Source organism: Mobula birostris, chromosome 11, assembly GCF_030028105.1.
Source record: "Mobula birostris isolate sMobBir1 chromosome 11, sMobBir1.hap1, whole genome shotgun sequence".
In the NCBI taxonomy this organism is placed as follows: Eukaryota; Metazoa; Chordata; class Chondrichthyes; order Myliobatiformes; family Myliobatidae; genus Mobula; species Mobula birostris.
Window position 1 is genome coordinate 64692006 of NC_092380.1, and position 15767 is coordinate 64707772.

Sequence of the window (15767 nt, forward strand, 5' to 3'; positions counted from 1 at the left end):
CAGAGATACATTTTTGAGCTTATTGCATCAAATATTCACATGAAACCTCCTGGTTTAGTGGAAGAACTTTGAGTGCTGCAGCAATAGGTTGGAAATGTGAGAATGTCATTTCTTCATGCCTCCTGGTGCCATACAAATCAGGGTGCAGTCATCTTTAGTGGTATTAATTGTTAAAGGCTGGTGGGAATTGGTGCTAATCCTGTCATCACTTTATTTTATATTAACGCATTTGTTTCAAAATATGTTATCTAATCTATTTGGATTAAATCCTCTGTAACATGGAGGTCACCTATGTGTTAGATGGGTGATATATGCATTTGATGGAAACAGCCTTAATTCCCTGAACCTCCATCTTTTGAGTGAGCCCCTCCCACATAATATTTAATTATATTTTATAATATTATGTGGGAGGGGCTCACCAGAATCCAAGATGCTCTTTTGGATTGATGAGAAGTCGAACATGGAAACAACTTGTGAGTAATTTAATAAATACTACAGTTGTTTCACTCAAAACTGTTTCAAATCTTTCTCCTTTTCCAGATTACAAAAGGACACAAGCTCTTGGAGACGACGATCACTGGAAACCAACAAATGATAAAAATATCAATCCAATGAATATGAAGTAGAATATTTTTTAAATAACCTAATGCAATATATGGACAAACACTCATTCTAGTATAGTTAAACTTCATGAAGCATTCTTAATTTCTGGGTGGGTGAGGGAGGATCTAAAGGCTTTGTGTGTAACAGTCATGAGTATGTAAGCATTGTACAGAAAAATACTGTTGGTATAAAAATTGGTTCTAAGTTGAACAAATGGTTATATCAGAACAAAATAGTTATTGGCCAACAATATTACATATTTCCTTTTTCCCTATCTTTTTTTCAATTCCAACAAACATTTGGCAGTGGGTCAGGAAGACTGATATTAACCCAATTATGGCTTTTAAGGCATGCAACCAGTGACTATAACAAAAGAAATTATGAGCAAAGAATGTTAAAGATTTTACCCTTCAAGTTTATGATCTTAATTGCAGAAGCTGATAGTAGAAGTATTTCATATTTGAGGATAGAGCAATGTAATTCTGGTAATCTGTTTCACTTTAAACTTACAACAATAGGAACATTTTCAGACTGGATGGAGGAATTGATCTCAGTAGGTTATACTTGCTCAAAGTGATCAATCTGTGGAATGGATTTCTGGGTGGAATATTGGGGCAGAGAAGTCCAAGCGTCACATGAATGCAATACAGATCTACATTAATGGGGAAATTACATTTCTTAATGGAGGATCGTTATTTTGAGGTTTTACTATGACCTGTATCTCAGCACTTGAGTTAACATCATTCCAGAATTAACAGTTATTTGAAATGGTTTGGTCATTTCGACCAAAGCACCTGAACCACTTCCTAAACACCATCTCTATCAAACTCACAGTCAATCTTTTTTCCATCATGCACCACCGAGTAGGATGTTTTTTAAATGTACCTGGATGTTGTTAAATGCACTGAATTTGTGGTCTTGTTCTTAAGTTGCACCGTAGTAGATGGCGACATCTGGGATGTGATATTGGAACAGAAGTTATAGCTCAGGAATTTGACCCAATTGTTTTTGTTTGCCAAATTCTTGTTCATCACTACCGAGTCTATTATAATAATAATCTTCTTAAGTTGTTTCTGAAAAATTATTTTTCTTGCTTCTTGTCCCCCCAAAAAAATCCAGGATTGAAGGTAGATTTGAAATGCACCATCTCACTGATGGTCACATGTGACCAACATCGCAAAATGACAGAATATGAATTTTCAAGATGTGAAGAATATTAATGTATTGCTATTGTATTACATGATGGAAAAGCATCTTATCAGTTGTTTATAATTACAAGGTTAATTATAATAAATTACCATATTTACAGCACTGTATGTGTTGGGTTTTATTTAACACCACAGAGAAACTCCTTTTAATTCACTGGATAAATTCCGTGCTCCAGGTTACATCCTGGTATTTTTCCAAAAAAAAAACCCTTAAAGTTTGTTTGACACCAGCTAAACAGAGTAATAACAAGAGTTTAACAACTAACATGTTGCTTAGGGTGTTGTATTCTTCCAGATAATTGTAGTTACTGTGTGAAGCAATCAAGGTCAATCAGTGTTTTTTCGTACCAGAAATCCAATGATTTTAGGGGTAAATTAGAAAAAAAGTAGATTTGGAATAATCATATTTCTGTAAAAACCATGAAAATTTTCCAACACAAGATTAAAGACTAGTTTTGATATGTGGACTGAAGACATGAAGTCTAGTTTTGATATACCTGCTGAGAGCTTGCAGCACTTCCTGAAAATGCTGGAATGGCTTAGTTATACAATATCGCTTGCCCCACTCAGAAACACTTCCATTTGTCTTCTGAGTAGTTGTAGAAAATCCCTATTTGCTAAATAAAGTGTCAATCTTATCCTGAAGTCAGCAATTCCCTTCAAGTATCTAACCAACATTTTGCTTCTTTAATCTTTATGCATGTCTCCTGCTCTGCATAATGAGGTTGAATAACCTTTCTACCCAAACTGGATAAAGTGACTAATTAATCTTCATATATTCTTGCGTTCCCATGCAAGTCCAGTGAAGAGCTTTAAAAAGCAGGCAGTTTTTTCAACAAGAGGCTGTGTTTGAAGTACTGTACAGACGCAGTAAAATCATTCCCACACCAGTCCGGCGATGAGCTTTAAAAACCCAATCTCCGTTAAAGAGGGGTACTGTCTAGCAGAAAGGTCATCATCAGAGTGGTCTGCGTCAGAGTGGTAAGGCTTTAGCTCAATAGGCTTTCTAGATCATTAGGACATCTTCTGGGGCAGGTGTGATCTGTACAAAAGGGACGGGTTGTACTTGAATCCAAGGGGAGACCAATATCCTTGAGGACAGGTTTGCTAGAGCTGTTGTGAGTGGTTTAAACTAATATGGCAGGGGGATGGGAACCAGTATGATAGAGCTGTGGATGAGCCAGCAGGTTTACAAGTAGATGATGGGTGTAACATGAATGTAAGGAAGAACAAGCCTATGATTGGGTACTAATGCAGACAGAGCAAAGAGTTAAATCGTACCACAGAGGCAAAATTCAAAAGGGCGAAGAATGCAGGACTGAAGGTGTTGTATTTAAATCCATGTAGCATTCGGAATAAGGTGGATGAACAATTTTAAACTGAATTAAACAGTGATTGGCACATATCGAAGAAGAATTGATCATTTTCAAAACTCGCAACCAATCTTCATTAACAAAGGTCATATTAAGTTCTCTCTCCCAATTTTGTTTAATCTTTTAATTCAATTTAAAATTGTTCATCGTTATTATTTAACAAAGGAGAGACTATCCAAAATATTTCCTAACACAGACAACGATTGTGAGAGGTGTAAAACTGAAGTAGCCACTTTGTCACATATGTTCTAGTCATGTTCTTCATTAAAATCTTTTTGGAAATCTTTATTTTCTACAATTTCTAAAGCTCTGAAAATTGATTTACAACCTAATACATTGACTGTCTTATTTGGAATACCGCATCATATTCAGGGTATTTCATCTTCAGACCAACATGTAATTGCATTTGTTGTATTGTTGGCAAGAAGGGCTATTTTATTGAAATGGAAAAATATCTCTGTCCCTACATTAATTCAATGGTTTTCTCAAGTAATGTTATGTCTTAGCTTGGAAAAAATTAGAAGTAGAACTTTTGATCTTCCATTCGATTTTGAGAGAAGATGGGGCTCTTTTGCCAAATATTATCATTTAATTTGAATTAATTTATATGGTTTCCTTCCAATCTTATTTTATATAATTGTGAATTGGCGGTTGATGATTTTTCTTCTTTATATATATAGATGATTGTAAGACGTATTGCTCTGGGATTTGGTTCCTAATGTTTTTTTTCTCTTTTTTCTTTTTCTTTCTCTTGAAATAAGGTGGATGAACGTGGCGCAATTAGAGATTGGTCAGTATGACATCACTGAGTCGTGGCTGAAAGAAAGTCATAGTTGGGAGTTTAACATCAAAGGACATACTTTGTATTGAAAGGACAGGCAGGAAGCCATAGACAATGGTGTGGCTCTGTTGGTAAGGGATGGAATTACATCTTCAGGAAGAGCTGACATAGGATCAGAGAGTGTTAAATCTTTGTGGGTAGAATTAAAACAACTACAAGATTAAAAAAGCTATTATGGGAATCATAACTAGGCCTCTAAATAGTAGCCAGGATGTGGGACTGAGATTACAAAGAGAGCTGGAAAAGGTATGTAATATGGGTAATATCACAATTGTAATGGGGGACTTCAATATGCAAGGGGATTGGGAAAATCATGTTGGTGTCAGATCACAAGAGGGGGAATTTGTTGAATGCCTATGAAATGGCTTTTTAGAGCAGCTTGAGCCTACTAGAGGAAAGGCTATCTTAGATTGGATGCTGTGTAATAACCCAGATCTTATTAGTCAGATTAATGTAAAGGAACCCTTGGGAGGCAGTGATCATAATACGTTTGAATTTATTCTGCAGTTTGAGAGGGAGAAATACAAGTCACATGTATCAGTATAGCAATGGAATAAAAGGAACTACAGAGGCATGAGAGAGGAGCATGCCCAGGTGGATTAGAGGAGGATACTGGCCGGGATGACGGCAGAGCAGAGGGGGCAGAAGTCTCTGGGAATAGTTCACAAGGTGCAGGATAGATATGTCCCACAGAAGATGTAGTTCTCAAATAGCAGGGCTAGGCAACCGTGGCTATAAAGGGAAGCTAAGGACTGCATAAAAGCCAAGGAAAGGGCATATAACGTAGCAAAAATGAGTGGGAAGATGGATGATTTGGAAGCTCTTAAAATCCAACAAAAGGTAACTAAAAAAGCTATATGAAGGGAAAAGATGAAATATGAGAGCAATCTAGCTGGTAATATAAAGCCGGATACTAAAAGTTTTTTTCAGTTATATAAAGAATAAAAAGGAGGTGAGAATTGATATTAAACCACTGGAAAAAGACGCTGGTGAGGTAATAATGGGTGACAAAGAAATAGCAGATTAACTTAATAAGTACTTTGCTTCAGTCTTTAATGTGGAAGACACTAGCTATGTATATGCCAGAGGTCGTGAGTGTCAGGGAGCAGGAGTGAATGCCATTGTTATTACAAAGGAAAAAGTGCAAAGCAAACTGAAAAGTCTTAAGGTGGATAAGTCACCTGGACCAGATGGACTACACCCCAGAGTCCCTAAAGAAGTTTCTGAAGAGATAACGAATACATGGTCATAATCTTTCAAGAATCACTTGATTCTGGCATGGTTTCGGAGGACTGGAAAATTGCTAATGTCACTCCACTCTTTAAGAAGGGAGGAAGACAAAAGAAAGGAAATTATAGGCCAGTTAGCCTAACCTCAGTGGTTGGGAAAGTGTTGGAATCTATTATTAAGGATGAGGTTTCAAGGTACTTGGAGACTAATGATAAAATAAGTTAAAGTCAGCATAGTTTCTGTAAAGGGAAATCTTGCCTGACAAATCTGAAGAGTTCTCTGAGGAAGTAACAAGCAGGGTGGACAAAGGAGAGGCAATGGATGATATTTTCTTGGATTTTCAAAAGGCATTTGATAAAGTCTGGCCTCTACCCTTTGACCTGTTTGGCATGGGCGACCCTGCATAAAGCTCTGACTCCAGCTAACATAGCTTTCTGGGTCACTGAGGCATGCAAGCCTCCAAACCACGATGAGGTTGTGGCCCTCATGGAGGTTTGAAGAGGAAGATTGAGATAACTAAGAACCCAAGGGTGAAATAGAGGAGGTTGGTTCTGCTGGGAGAACCTAGAAATAATGGAGGCACAGTCAGGCTTAGTGGCCTCATTGAGTCCAAATAAAGGTGAAATTGTCCATTCTTTATGTCTATTGTTATGATCACAAGACACTGCTGGAGTTGGATTTGTTATGCATCGTGGTCCAGACTGCTTCAGCCACCCAGGGAAGAAGGCATCAGGGGTAGTGTGTGGAAATGGTGTGCAGTCCAACAAATGGTGGGAATGTTTGGCTTGGACATTTTTATTGTGATTGCAAGACCCTGTTGGATATTGTTAATGTAGAATATTGTATGTCCAATTCTTAGTTAATTGGTGAGACCGACAGTAGGGGAGCCCTGTAGCCTTAGTTGTGGCAGGATGGATGCTAAAACATTACAACCAATGGCCAGGATTGTGCAATTGAGGGCAGCTATGGTTTTATTAAACGACACAGCAGGTTTGGGGGAGTGGTGGATGGGAAGAAGTTCAAGGAGCTTACTAATTGAAAGGTAGTCAACACTCAACCAATATCACTGAAACTACTTACCTGGTCATCACCACTAAAATTTTTTTTTTCCTTTTCCTGTGTAATATCAGATGTGCTTTCAGTCATCCCAACATTGTAAAGGCCATAATATGAGCTTTTGTTGCTTCGTTTAGAGCAGTGACTTATTACAACTGAACAGCTGAGCATTAAGTGATAAGCGTACTGCAATGAGATAAGCTCAAGTGAGCAGTGTTTGCCAACACGTTCGGATGTGATGTGCAGCAGACTGTAGCAAGGACTTGCTTTTGCAGTCAGCCAGGGATTTCGAGACAATGGACGGAGGGTGAAAGGAGAAAATGAGAAAACAAGATTTACCTCCAATTTTAAAAAAAGTAACTTTTTTATTTGCATGCCTTTACAGTAACTTTCTCACACCATTTCACCTGTGACTACTGAAAAGTATACATTTATTGATAGATTTAATTTCAAGTTTGTCTTTAACAGAACACACAGCCAAAATGAACAGCAGCAAGAGTTACAAGAAACTGCAGAGAGAAGGTACAGTCACACACTGAATATAAGGATTGGTAGTTCACCATGGAAAAACGTCAAAAACTGGAAATTTCTCAATTTCTTTTTATAGTTGGAAAAGGATTTGTGTTCCTTTTACTTAGTTTTTAAAGTGCCACATCTAACTCAAAAAAAAACAAAACCTTCTCTTTTGTTGAGACAGCTCCTTGGGAGTTCTGGTGCAAAACGCAAGGTGGCTTCACACACATCAGTACTTAAACAACCATTCTCCTTATAAGCACCCAATGTTTTGGCTGGTTGTTCTATAATGAGGGTGAGGAGTATGTTACACTTCCAGAGTTGGACATTTTAGCCAGCCCACTGTTGCGGACCCACCATTGCCGCTGGGACTACCGCTGGCCAAAAATGTCACTTCAGTTAAGAGATACAACAAACCCCAGACATTTCCCAGTTGTGAAAAATAAACATGCACATATAATTTTTGTGATTCATCCCTTTGCTTAATACTTCGAACAAAGTACTGCCTTAAACAAATATCTGTTTATTGTATTAAAATATAAAACCCATGAACACAGATTTTCTTAAAAATCATAAAAGATCCATTCTGCTATCAAGAAATTAACTTTGCATATTTTCTACCTGAATGAAATAACATCTATCAAATCCTTATAACAGGAGGGTGATTAATGGAGAGTATTTTGAGTCTACAATTGGAAGCTGCTTTTGGTTATGAATTATACTGAATTTTTATATGTTATGGCATGCAACACTTGTCACATGCAAATGATTTTTGTGGTAAAATTCACTAAAAGTAACCCATCTTCAGTAGCTCCAGATCTGGATACTAAATTAATCTATTTCAAATTTACTCTCTGCTGTAAATTTATAAGAAACACGAAGATGTTCTAATTTGTAGACAGCATGCAACAGGCACATGTGCAGATTCTAACTAACATTGTGGGTTTACTATCTCATTTCAATCAGTCTGTCTAATTTGGTTTGTCCCCCATCCGTTTTTGAACACATCAGGTTTTCAGGAGATTTTCCAGAAATATCTAACACTGATTTCAGTGATGTTGGCTGTAGTTCCAATTTACTTCTGTGACTCATGACCTGGAAGCAAAAACTCTGAGGATAAAGTGCATTTGAAAATTTTACAGTTACAACCAAAACTCGTTGAAACTCAGCACACAATCTAACCCTCTGTTTAATTCTCTGTAAAGTTGGTATAATGCAGTAGCTTTGCAGTTGTAAACAATTTAGTTCTAGTTTCTTTCCTCTATTCCCAAGTCACTATGGTTTTCAGGATCACTAGAACTATAGTTAAGGCTTCCTGGGGAGCTGGGTTCAATTGCCTGGCTCTTTTTCTTCACCCTTCTTTTCTCTAATTTTGAAGTGATCATTGCAATTGGCTTTATATTCATGCGGTCTTTCTCAGCTTCTTCCTCTTCATTGTATCTCTCTTCATCATCCTCTGTTTCACTGTGATAAGGACTGGAATGAAGGGAAGTAGCTGGAGAAGGTGGTTTGGATGCAGGCCTTGGGTAACAGAAGCCTTCACTCTATAATTTAAAAAGTAGAATGAACATGTGAACAAAGACCCACTACTACATCAACGTGTGTGTTTACATTATTGCATTAATGATTTATGCTACCTTGAATACTGAATGGTGGAAATTGGCAAAATGTAATCTGTCTTTTTTTGCAAAACTTCTAAAATTTACATGAGGAAATTCAATAAAGCAATGTCTGGCATAATCATGTTACATTAACCAAGCTTCACTGTAAATTACAATAATCTGAACAAGTGAGATAATTCCTCTCTAACAGCACCTCTACTTCGTTAGGAGCTTGCAAAGATCTAGCATGACATCTAAAACTTTGACAAACTTCCATAGATGTGGTGGTGGAGAGTATATTGACTGTCTGCATCATAACCTGGTATGGAAACACTAATACCCTTGAATGGAAAATGCTACTAAAAGTTGTGGATACAGTCCAGCCCACCGTGGCTAAAGCCTTTCCCATTATTGAGCACTTCTACACAGAGCGTTGTCATAGGAAAGCAGCATCCATCATCAAGGATCTCCCCCACCCAGGTCATACGCTCTTCTCGCTGCTGCCAACAGGGAGAAGGTACAGGAGCTTCAGGACCAACACCACCAGGTTCAGGAACAGTTACTAGCCCTCAACTATCAGGGTGTGGAACCAAAGGTGATAAATTCACTCAACTTCACACCCCATTACTGTGTACATACATCTATTCCAAAACCTATGGACTCTTCAACTCAGGTTCTCAATATTTATTGCTTATTTATTTAATGTTTCTTTTTGTATTTGCTGAGTTTGTCGTCTTTTGAAACTGGTTGTCAGTTCTGTTGGTGTGGTCTTTCATTGATATTGTTATGGTTGTTGGATTTATTGAGTATGCCCGCAAGAAAATGAACCTCAGAGTTGTATATGGTGAGGTGTATATACTTTGATTATAAATGTTATTTGGATCTGAAATTTAGCCACAGGAAAATTCCAATGAGTGTAGTTTTTCTATGAAGTTCTGTCAGGTGCACAGCATATCTGCATGGTTTATTCAGCAAAGGCACTTCATTTACATCTCCTCCAACCAAGAAATTATCTATTTATTCTCATACTATATGTACTTTGCAAGTGAGCGCTGAGACAGGCTACATTTAATGCCAACACCATCATGACAAAAAGGTTCTGCAGCTGACAAACAGTAACTCTTACCGAACGGGCAATTCCACGATCTAATCATAACAGTAATGCTGAACTCACAAACCACTAAATAATTCTGAGTATGACAAAGAGCTGAAGAGTTGAACATTTTCTGTGATATGGCCTGGAGAACAAAGATTTCTATAAAAGCAGAACAGTGAAATGCACAATACCACTGGCACAATTAAAATAAAATTATTCAAATTAGTTAACTATGTGGCAACTATGTAATCATTACAACCAATATCATGCAGTGTTCTAACTTCTTCCTCTCCCAACATTGTTAAAATTTGTTAGCAACTTGCTTTGAAGTTACTTGTGAATAAAATTATATTTAAGCCTACTCTAAACAAAAATAAGCAGTATGAACTTTAGAACAAGCTAACCCTGACTTTTGTACTGATAATCAATGTTATAGACAATAAGACAATCACTTACAACCACTGGCTCCCATTGAGCTGAAGTGAACGAATCTGGAAACGCTTTGGCCAATGCGAACTGTCTTGCTTGGACATAATACTGAAAAGTCAATCAAAAGACACTCCCTTTACAAAGAGACACACCCCCCCAACATGTTACATTGTTCTTCTGGGGGGTTTAATTCTTTTCTGATCTCAGAGATTTAAGAATAGCAAAGACCAGCTATTTGTTAATGTTCTTCACATAAAAAGACCCTCTGATACATGTTATAGAGCAGAAAAATACGGAATGGTGAGCTGGGAAAGCGAGGAATATTGACTGTACATTTTCCCATAGATGCTGCCTGGCCTGCTGAGTTCTTCCAGCATTTTGTGTGTGTTGCTCGGATGTCCAGCATCTGCAGATTTTCTCTTGTTTGGGAAAGAGAGGAAACGGGGGCACATTGGCAGATGTAAAGGCAGGTTCTGAGGAGGTTTTCTGAAGAGCTAAGTGCAAAATAGAAGGATCATGAGAGGCAATGTTAGGGCACAGTTACGATCAGTTGAGTGTTTAAATGTGGCTATTTTAGTGATAGAAGTACCAGAGACAAGTATAATGAATTTAGAGCATGTATCAGTACATGGAACTACAATATTGTGGTTATTACAGAGACTTGGCTGCCACAAGGGAAAGAATAGCTGCTGGATGTTCTAGAGTTTAGATATTTCAAAAGGGGCAGGTAGTGTAAAAAAGGTAGGGGAGTAGCATTGCTAATCAAGAATTAGTATCACAGCTACAGCAAGGATGGTAGGGTGGAGATACGTCTCCACCAAAGGAGGTGTAAGGTGCCCCTTCTCTCTGCCTTAGGTAAGGTGTAGCGCCTGCTTAGTCCCCCAGTCAGGTCACGTGAAGCCAAGGGATCAGGTGGTGGATGGTCGTATGAGCAGCTGGTGCATATCACAAGTTCTGGTTATGCCACCACTGATGCCAGGCAGACAATTTCTGAACAGTACTGATAAAGGCTGGGGCAACCCATCTTGTAAGACGCTGCCCAAAAGAAGGCAATGGCAAACCACTTCTGTAGGAATATTTGCCAAGAACAATCATGATGATTGACCCTGATCGCCCACGTCATACGACATGGCACATTGATGATGATGATGATGATGATGATGATCACAGCTACAGAAAGGGAGGACATCGTGACAGGATCATCTACAGAGTTAGAGTGTGTGGAAGTCAGAAACAGGAAGGGAGCAACCCACCCACTGGGAGTATTCTATTGATCTCCCAATAAAAACAGAAACACTGAGGTGCAGACCAGGAAGTAGATTTTGGAAAGGTACAAAAATAATAGGGTTGCTGTCATGCTGACATCAACCTCCCTAATATTGACTGGCACCTCCTGAGTGCAAAAGGTTTAGATGGGGAAGAGTTTATTAAGTGCGTCCAGGAAAGATTCCTGACACAATACGTGAACAGTCTGACTAGAGGAGGGGCCGCACTGGGTAATGAACCTGATCAGGAGACAGATCTCTTGGTCCGTGTGCAATTCAGAGATGGTAACCACAGCCTTGGACTGGGATAGCAGCATAAAGCACAAACCCATACAATTACAGACAACACAATAGCAACTAGCAATTTACAAGACAATAGTACAAGTGGTGTTTTGCAGGATTCTGCACAGGATCCCTGCTCTTTGTGATTTTTATAAATAACTTGGATGAAGAAGGGGAGAGTGGTTTCGCAGTCTGCAGGTGATGCAATGGTTGGTGCTGTTGTGGATAGCGCAGGAGGCTGTCAAGAGGCTACAACAGGCATTGAGCAGGCTGAGGAGTGGCAGATGGAGTTCAATCCAGGTAAGTGTGAAGTGATACATGTTAGAAGTTTGAACTTGAAAGCAGAATACAGCGTTAATGGTGGGACTCTTAGCAGTGTGGAGGAATGGAGGGATCTTGAGTACAAAGTCGATAGATCCCCTAAAGTTGCTGCACCAGTTGATAGTGTGGTTAAGAAAGTGTATAGTGGGTTGACCTTTATTAGTTGGGGGACTGAGTTCAAGAGCTGCAAGCTAATGTTGCAGCTCTATTAAACACCGGTTAGACCACACTTGGAGTATTGTGTTCAGCTCTGGATGCCTCATTACAGAAGGGATTTGAAATCTATGGAGACAGTGCAGAGGGGACTTACCAGGATGCTGCCTAGATTATAGAGCATGTCTTATGAGGATAGACTGAACAAGCAAGGGCGTTTCTCTTTGGAGTGAAGGAGGATGAGAGGTGACTTGATAGAGGTATACAAGATGATGAGAGGCATAGATCGAGTGGATAGCCAGAGATCTCTTCCTAGGGGGGAAATGGCTAATATAAGGGGGCATATCTTAAAATTGATTGGAGGCAGGATATCAGAAGTAGATTTTTTTTTAAAACGGGGTGGGGGGTGGTGGTAGAAGTAGATACACAAGGGACATTTAAGAAACTCGGATAAGCACATAAATGAAAGAAAAATGGAGAGCTATGTGGGAAAGAAGGGCAAGAGCGATCTTAGAATAGGTTAAATATTGGCACATCATTGTGGGCTGAAGGGCCTGTATTGTTCTATGTTCTAAATGATCACCTGATGAAATGAATGGTGACTGTCTGACGCAGAAGGGAAGTAATCAAACTGTAGCTTTAAAAACAAAGTGTGAAGTTGGTGGCAGAGAAATCCTTTCATTTTGTAGCAGGTGATTGGAGTTAGATATTGATCACCATTAACTATAATGAAGGTGAGGAGTTAGTGTTGAGCTTTACCCTTCCCAGGTACTTCCAATCCAGCAGATCAGAGAGCCGCTCGGTGCGATTCCTTTGAATGATGCGCTGTCGGCGAGACTGCTGACAGAAGCTGTACATAAATGAGGTTAGCTGATTGCACGAGTCATCCAGAGATCTAAACCGACGATCAAGTATGTAAATCCCTGAGGAAAACAAACAAGCCTGAAGTGAGTTGCCTAATTCACAGCCACACTTCTGTCCAACAAGGCAAATTCTGGACAGTTTTCTGTTTAAAATTAGTGACCGGCTGTAAATTTGAACATGGTTTAGTCACAGCTCAACAAAAGTTAGGTTGGCCACAGTATGTAATCACTTCATTTGTCATTTTAATTTGATTTGTTCATTTTTTTCAATTTTTATTTTTGTAAGGAGTTTGTACATTTGCATCAGTGTCCTCCCACATTCCAAAGATGTACCAGTTGATAGGTTAATTGGTCATTGTAAATTGTCCCATGATTAGGTTAGGGCTAAAATGGGCCCATTCTGTGCTATATCTCAATAAAAAAAATGTTAAAACCTATCATTGTTCAAGTCATATCATTTCCAACTACCTCTGGGCTCCTAATTTGTGTAGTGACACAACCCAATTTTAGTTAGCCAGTTTGTAATCAGCTGAAGTTACCAATTCCAGATCAGTAGTTGCCTGCAACTTCAATCTATCATCTATTCTTCCCACCAGTTCTGTTGAAAAGTTACCAATGTAAAACAGTAACTCTTTCTCTCTGCAAAGCTGTTGCTTGGCCTGCGGTATTATTTCAGATTTCTAGTATTTGCATTATTTGGGGGTACTTGTGTCGAAGTTTAATTCCCATTCCGAGATGGTGCAGAATGTATTAGCAGCTAGGGTTTGTTCTTGACTCATGGTGCTGTCTGTGCAGAGTCTGCATGTTCTCTTTGTGACTGTGTGTGTTTCCTCTAATGTCCATCTGCTTCCCTCCACTGTAAATTCCCCCTATTGCATAGGTGAGTACTTAATAGCTGAGGGGTTTGTTTCCATGCTGTATGACTCTGTGAAACTGTATAGTTCAAACCCAGAGAAAGGTTCAGGGGAAATGTAGACTAGCCCAAAGTGAGATGTCACATTCTACCTCACCTACAAAGGCTAGACACAGTGAAACACTATACCACGAGGCTCACTAAAACAAAGTGAGAAAGATACAGTTATGCAAAAGAGCAGTAAGTCTGATAACACAACAGTAGGAGTGTCTCCTACACAATACTTACAGGATATGGTAGCTGTTATTTACTTCTATATACAGTGGCATACAGTTAATTGGGAAGCCAGTTATTAAGGACTCTTCTTAAAGAACAAAAACTAGTCAAGAATATAGCCAGGATTCCCTTTGTGTGTTTGGGACACTATGCTGCTTCATTGAGGCAGGAGGCTGTTGCCAACTAATTCCAACAGTTGTGACCACCTATGTGGCCGTCAGACACTACAAGGTACTAAGGGCAAACAGTTTTTGTATAGCGTGAGTTGAGTGTTTTTGCTCTCAAAAAGCAGTGATTTTTGTCACTGTGGCTCCAAGCATTCAGGCTTGGAGAAGCCAGATTCAGCCAGGAGTAACAATGAAACAATTCCACTATTTCAACAAGTTAGGGACTGTGAAGAATTTGAAGGTTCAACAATCATCTTGAATGTTAGAATGAAAATGAAGATTTGGAGCATGCAATCATCGACAGCATTGTATGAAGGCAGTCCATTACCTGCACTAGGTGCCTGCACTGATATTTGTTCATTTACATTCAATCTAAAGAATTTGGCAGCATACACTGGATGAATTCCTCCATCGGTAACTACTGGGAACTAATACACAAATTGATAGTACTGTAGTAGAATAGGTTTTTCTAATTTGTATTTCACTTAAATACATAATTTGTCACTCAGTTAAATGGTCATTTGACTTTCTTAAATCTTTTTAACTATTACCATGGAACTTTGGCTAATTGGGACTGCTGCCTAATTGAGCCAAAATACACTGGTCCCAATTAACCAGAATTCACTGGATTGGCAAATTTTGTGAATATTATAAAAGTGGATCAATCATAAAGGGCTTAGACAGGATGAATGCACACAGGCTATTTTCCATGTTTTCAGAATCAAGAACTTGAGGTCATGGGTTTAAAGTGAGAGGGAAGAGATTTAGTAGGAAACTGGGAGGCAACCTGTCCAGCCAGAGGGTGGTCAGTATATGGAATGAACTGCCATAGGAAGTAGCTGAGGCAGGTACACTAATTACATTTAAAAGTGGCCTGCATAGGTACATGAGTAGGAAAGGTTTAGAGGGACATGGCCCAAATGCTGTCAAATGGGACTACCTTAAGTGGGCATTTTGTCCGGCACTGGGTCCAAGGGCCGGCTTTAGTGCTTTAGGACTCTATGGCTCTGCATCATTCTAATATCATATACCTGCACAATTCTCGATAATACAAGGCATCTCTATTACTTTTTCTAATTATACAGAAGCCATAATATTCTCCCTAACATCTCTATCTCTGCTGTTTCCTTCATTGCAAAGCACCTGACAATTTTCAGTGTGGCAGTTCCTGTACTGACCACCACATGCCAGTCGGACAATAAATTGTGAATGTTACCACGGACTGTCTGGTCTTGAAGAACTAAATGATCTCATCCTAAACCTGCTAGGTATGCCAGAGTACATTCTGCTTGCTTTTCGTTATACAATGGTATCTGCTAAGATGATTCTGCTAGACTTTCAGTAACACTATATTTATCCCAAATCTAAAGAAGCCTTCACTTTAATTTCGCTTTGATGAGTTTTGAGTGCAATGAATTTTAGTGAGGTTGAACAATTATTCCCTGGGAGAAAATGCAAGGTATTATCCAATTTGCTTAAGGCATTAGTACCATTGTAGGTAATTTTATTAACAAAGGTCTGGACGCTGGTCTTTTCTCTAACGTCATTACACAAGGCACACATCCCTCTTGGGCACCGCTTGCTTTCCAACTAGGCCAATTTGATGGCGCATAGCATATTATACAGAGGAGAACTGT

The 15767-nt window shown here is 38.9% G+C and overlaps 1 protein-coding gene across 3 annotated transcripts in view; it reads right to left on the reverse strand.

Moving 5' to 3' along the window:
• Positions 1-6656: 6656 nt before the first annotated feature.
• Positions 6657-15767, reverse strand: part of LOC140205149 (glycogen [starch] synthase, muscle-like) — a 127677-nt gene continuing 118566 nt past the window's right edge. For 2 of the 3 annotated variants that reach the window (XM_072272415.1, XM_072272413.1), the window contains 3 exons: positions 12731-12894; positions 9978-10058; positions 6657-8368 (listed from right to left, as the gene is read on the reverse strand). In XM_072272415.1, the coding sequence (XP_072128516.1) occupies positions 8072-8368; positions 9978-10058; positions 12731-12894 (542 nt within the window). In that variant the 3' untranslated portion in view covers positions 6657-8071. The other variant, XM_072272414.1, reaches the window with a different exon arrangement.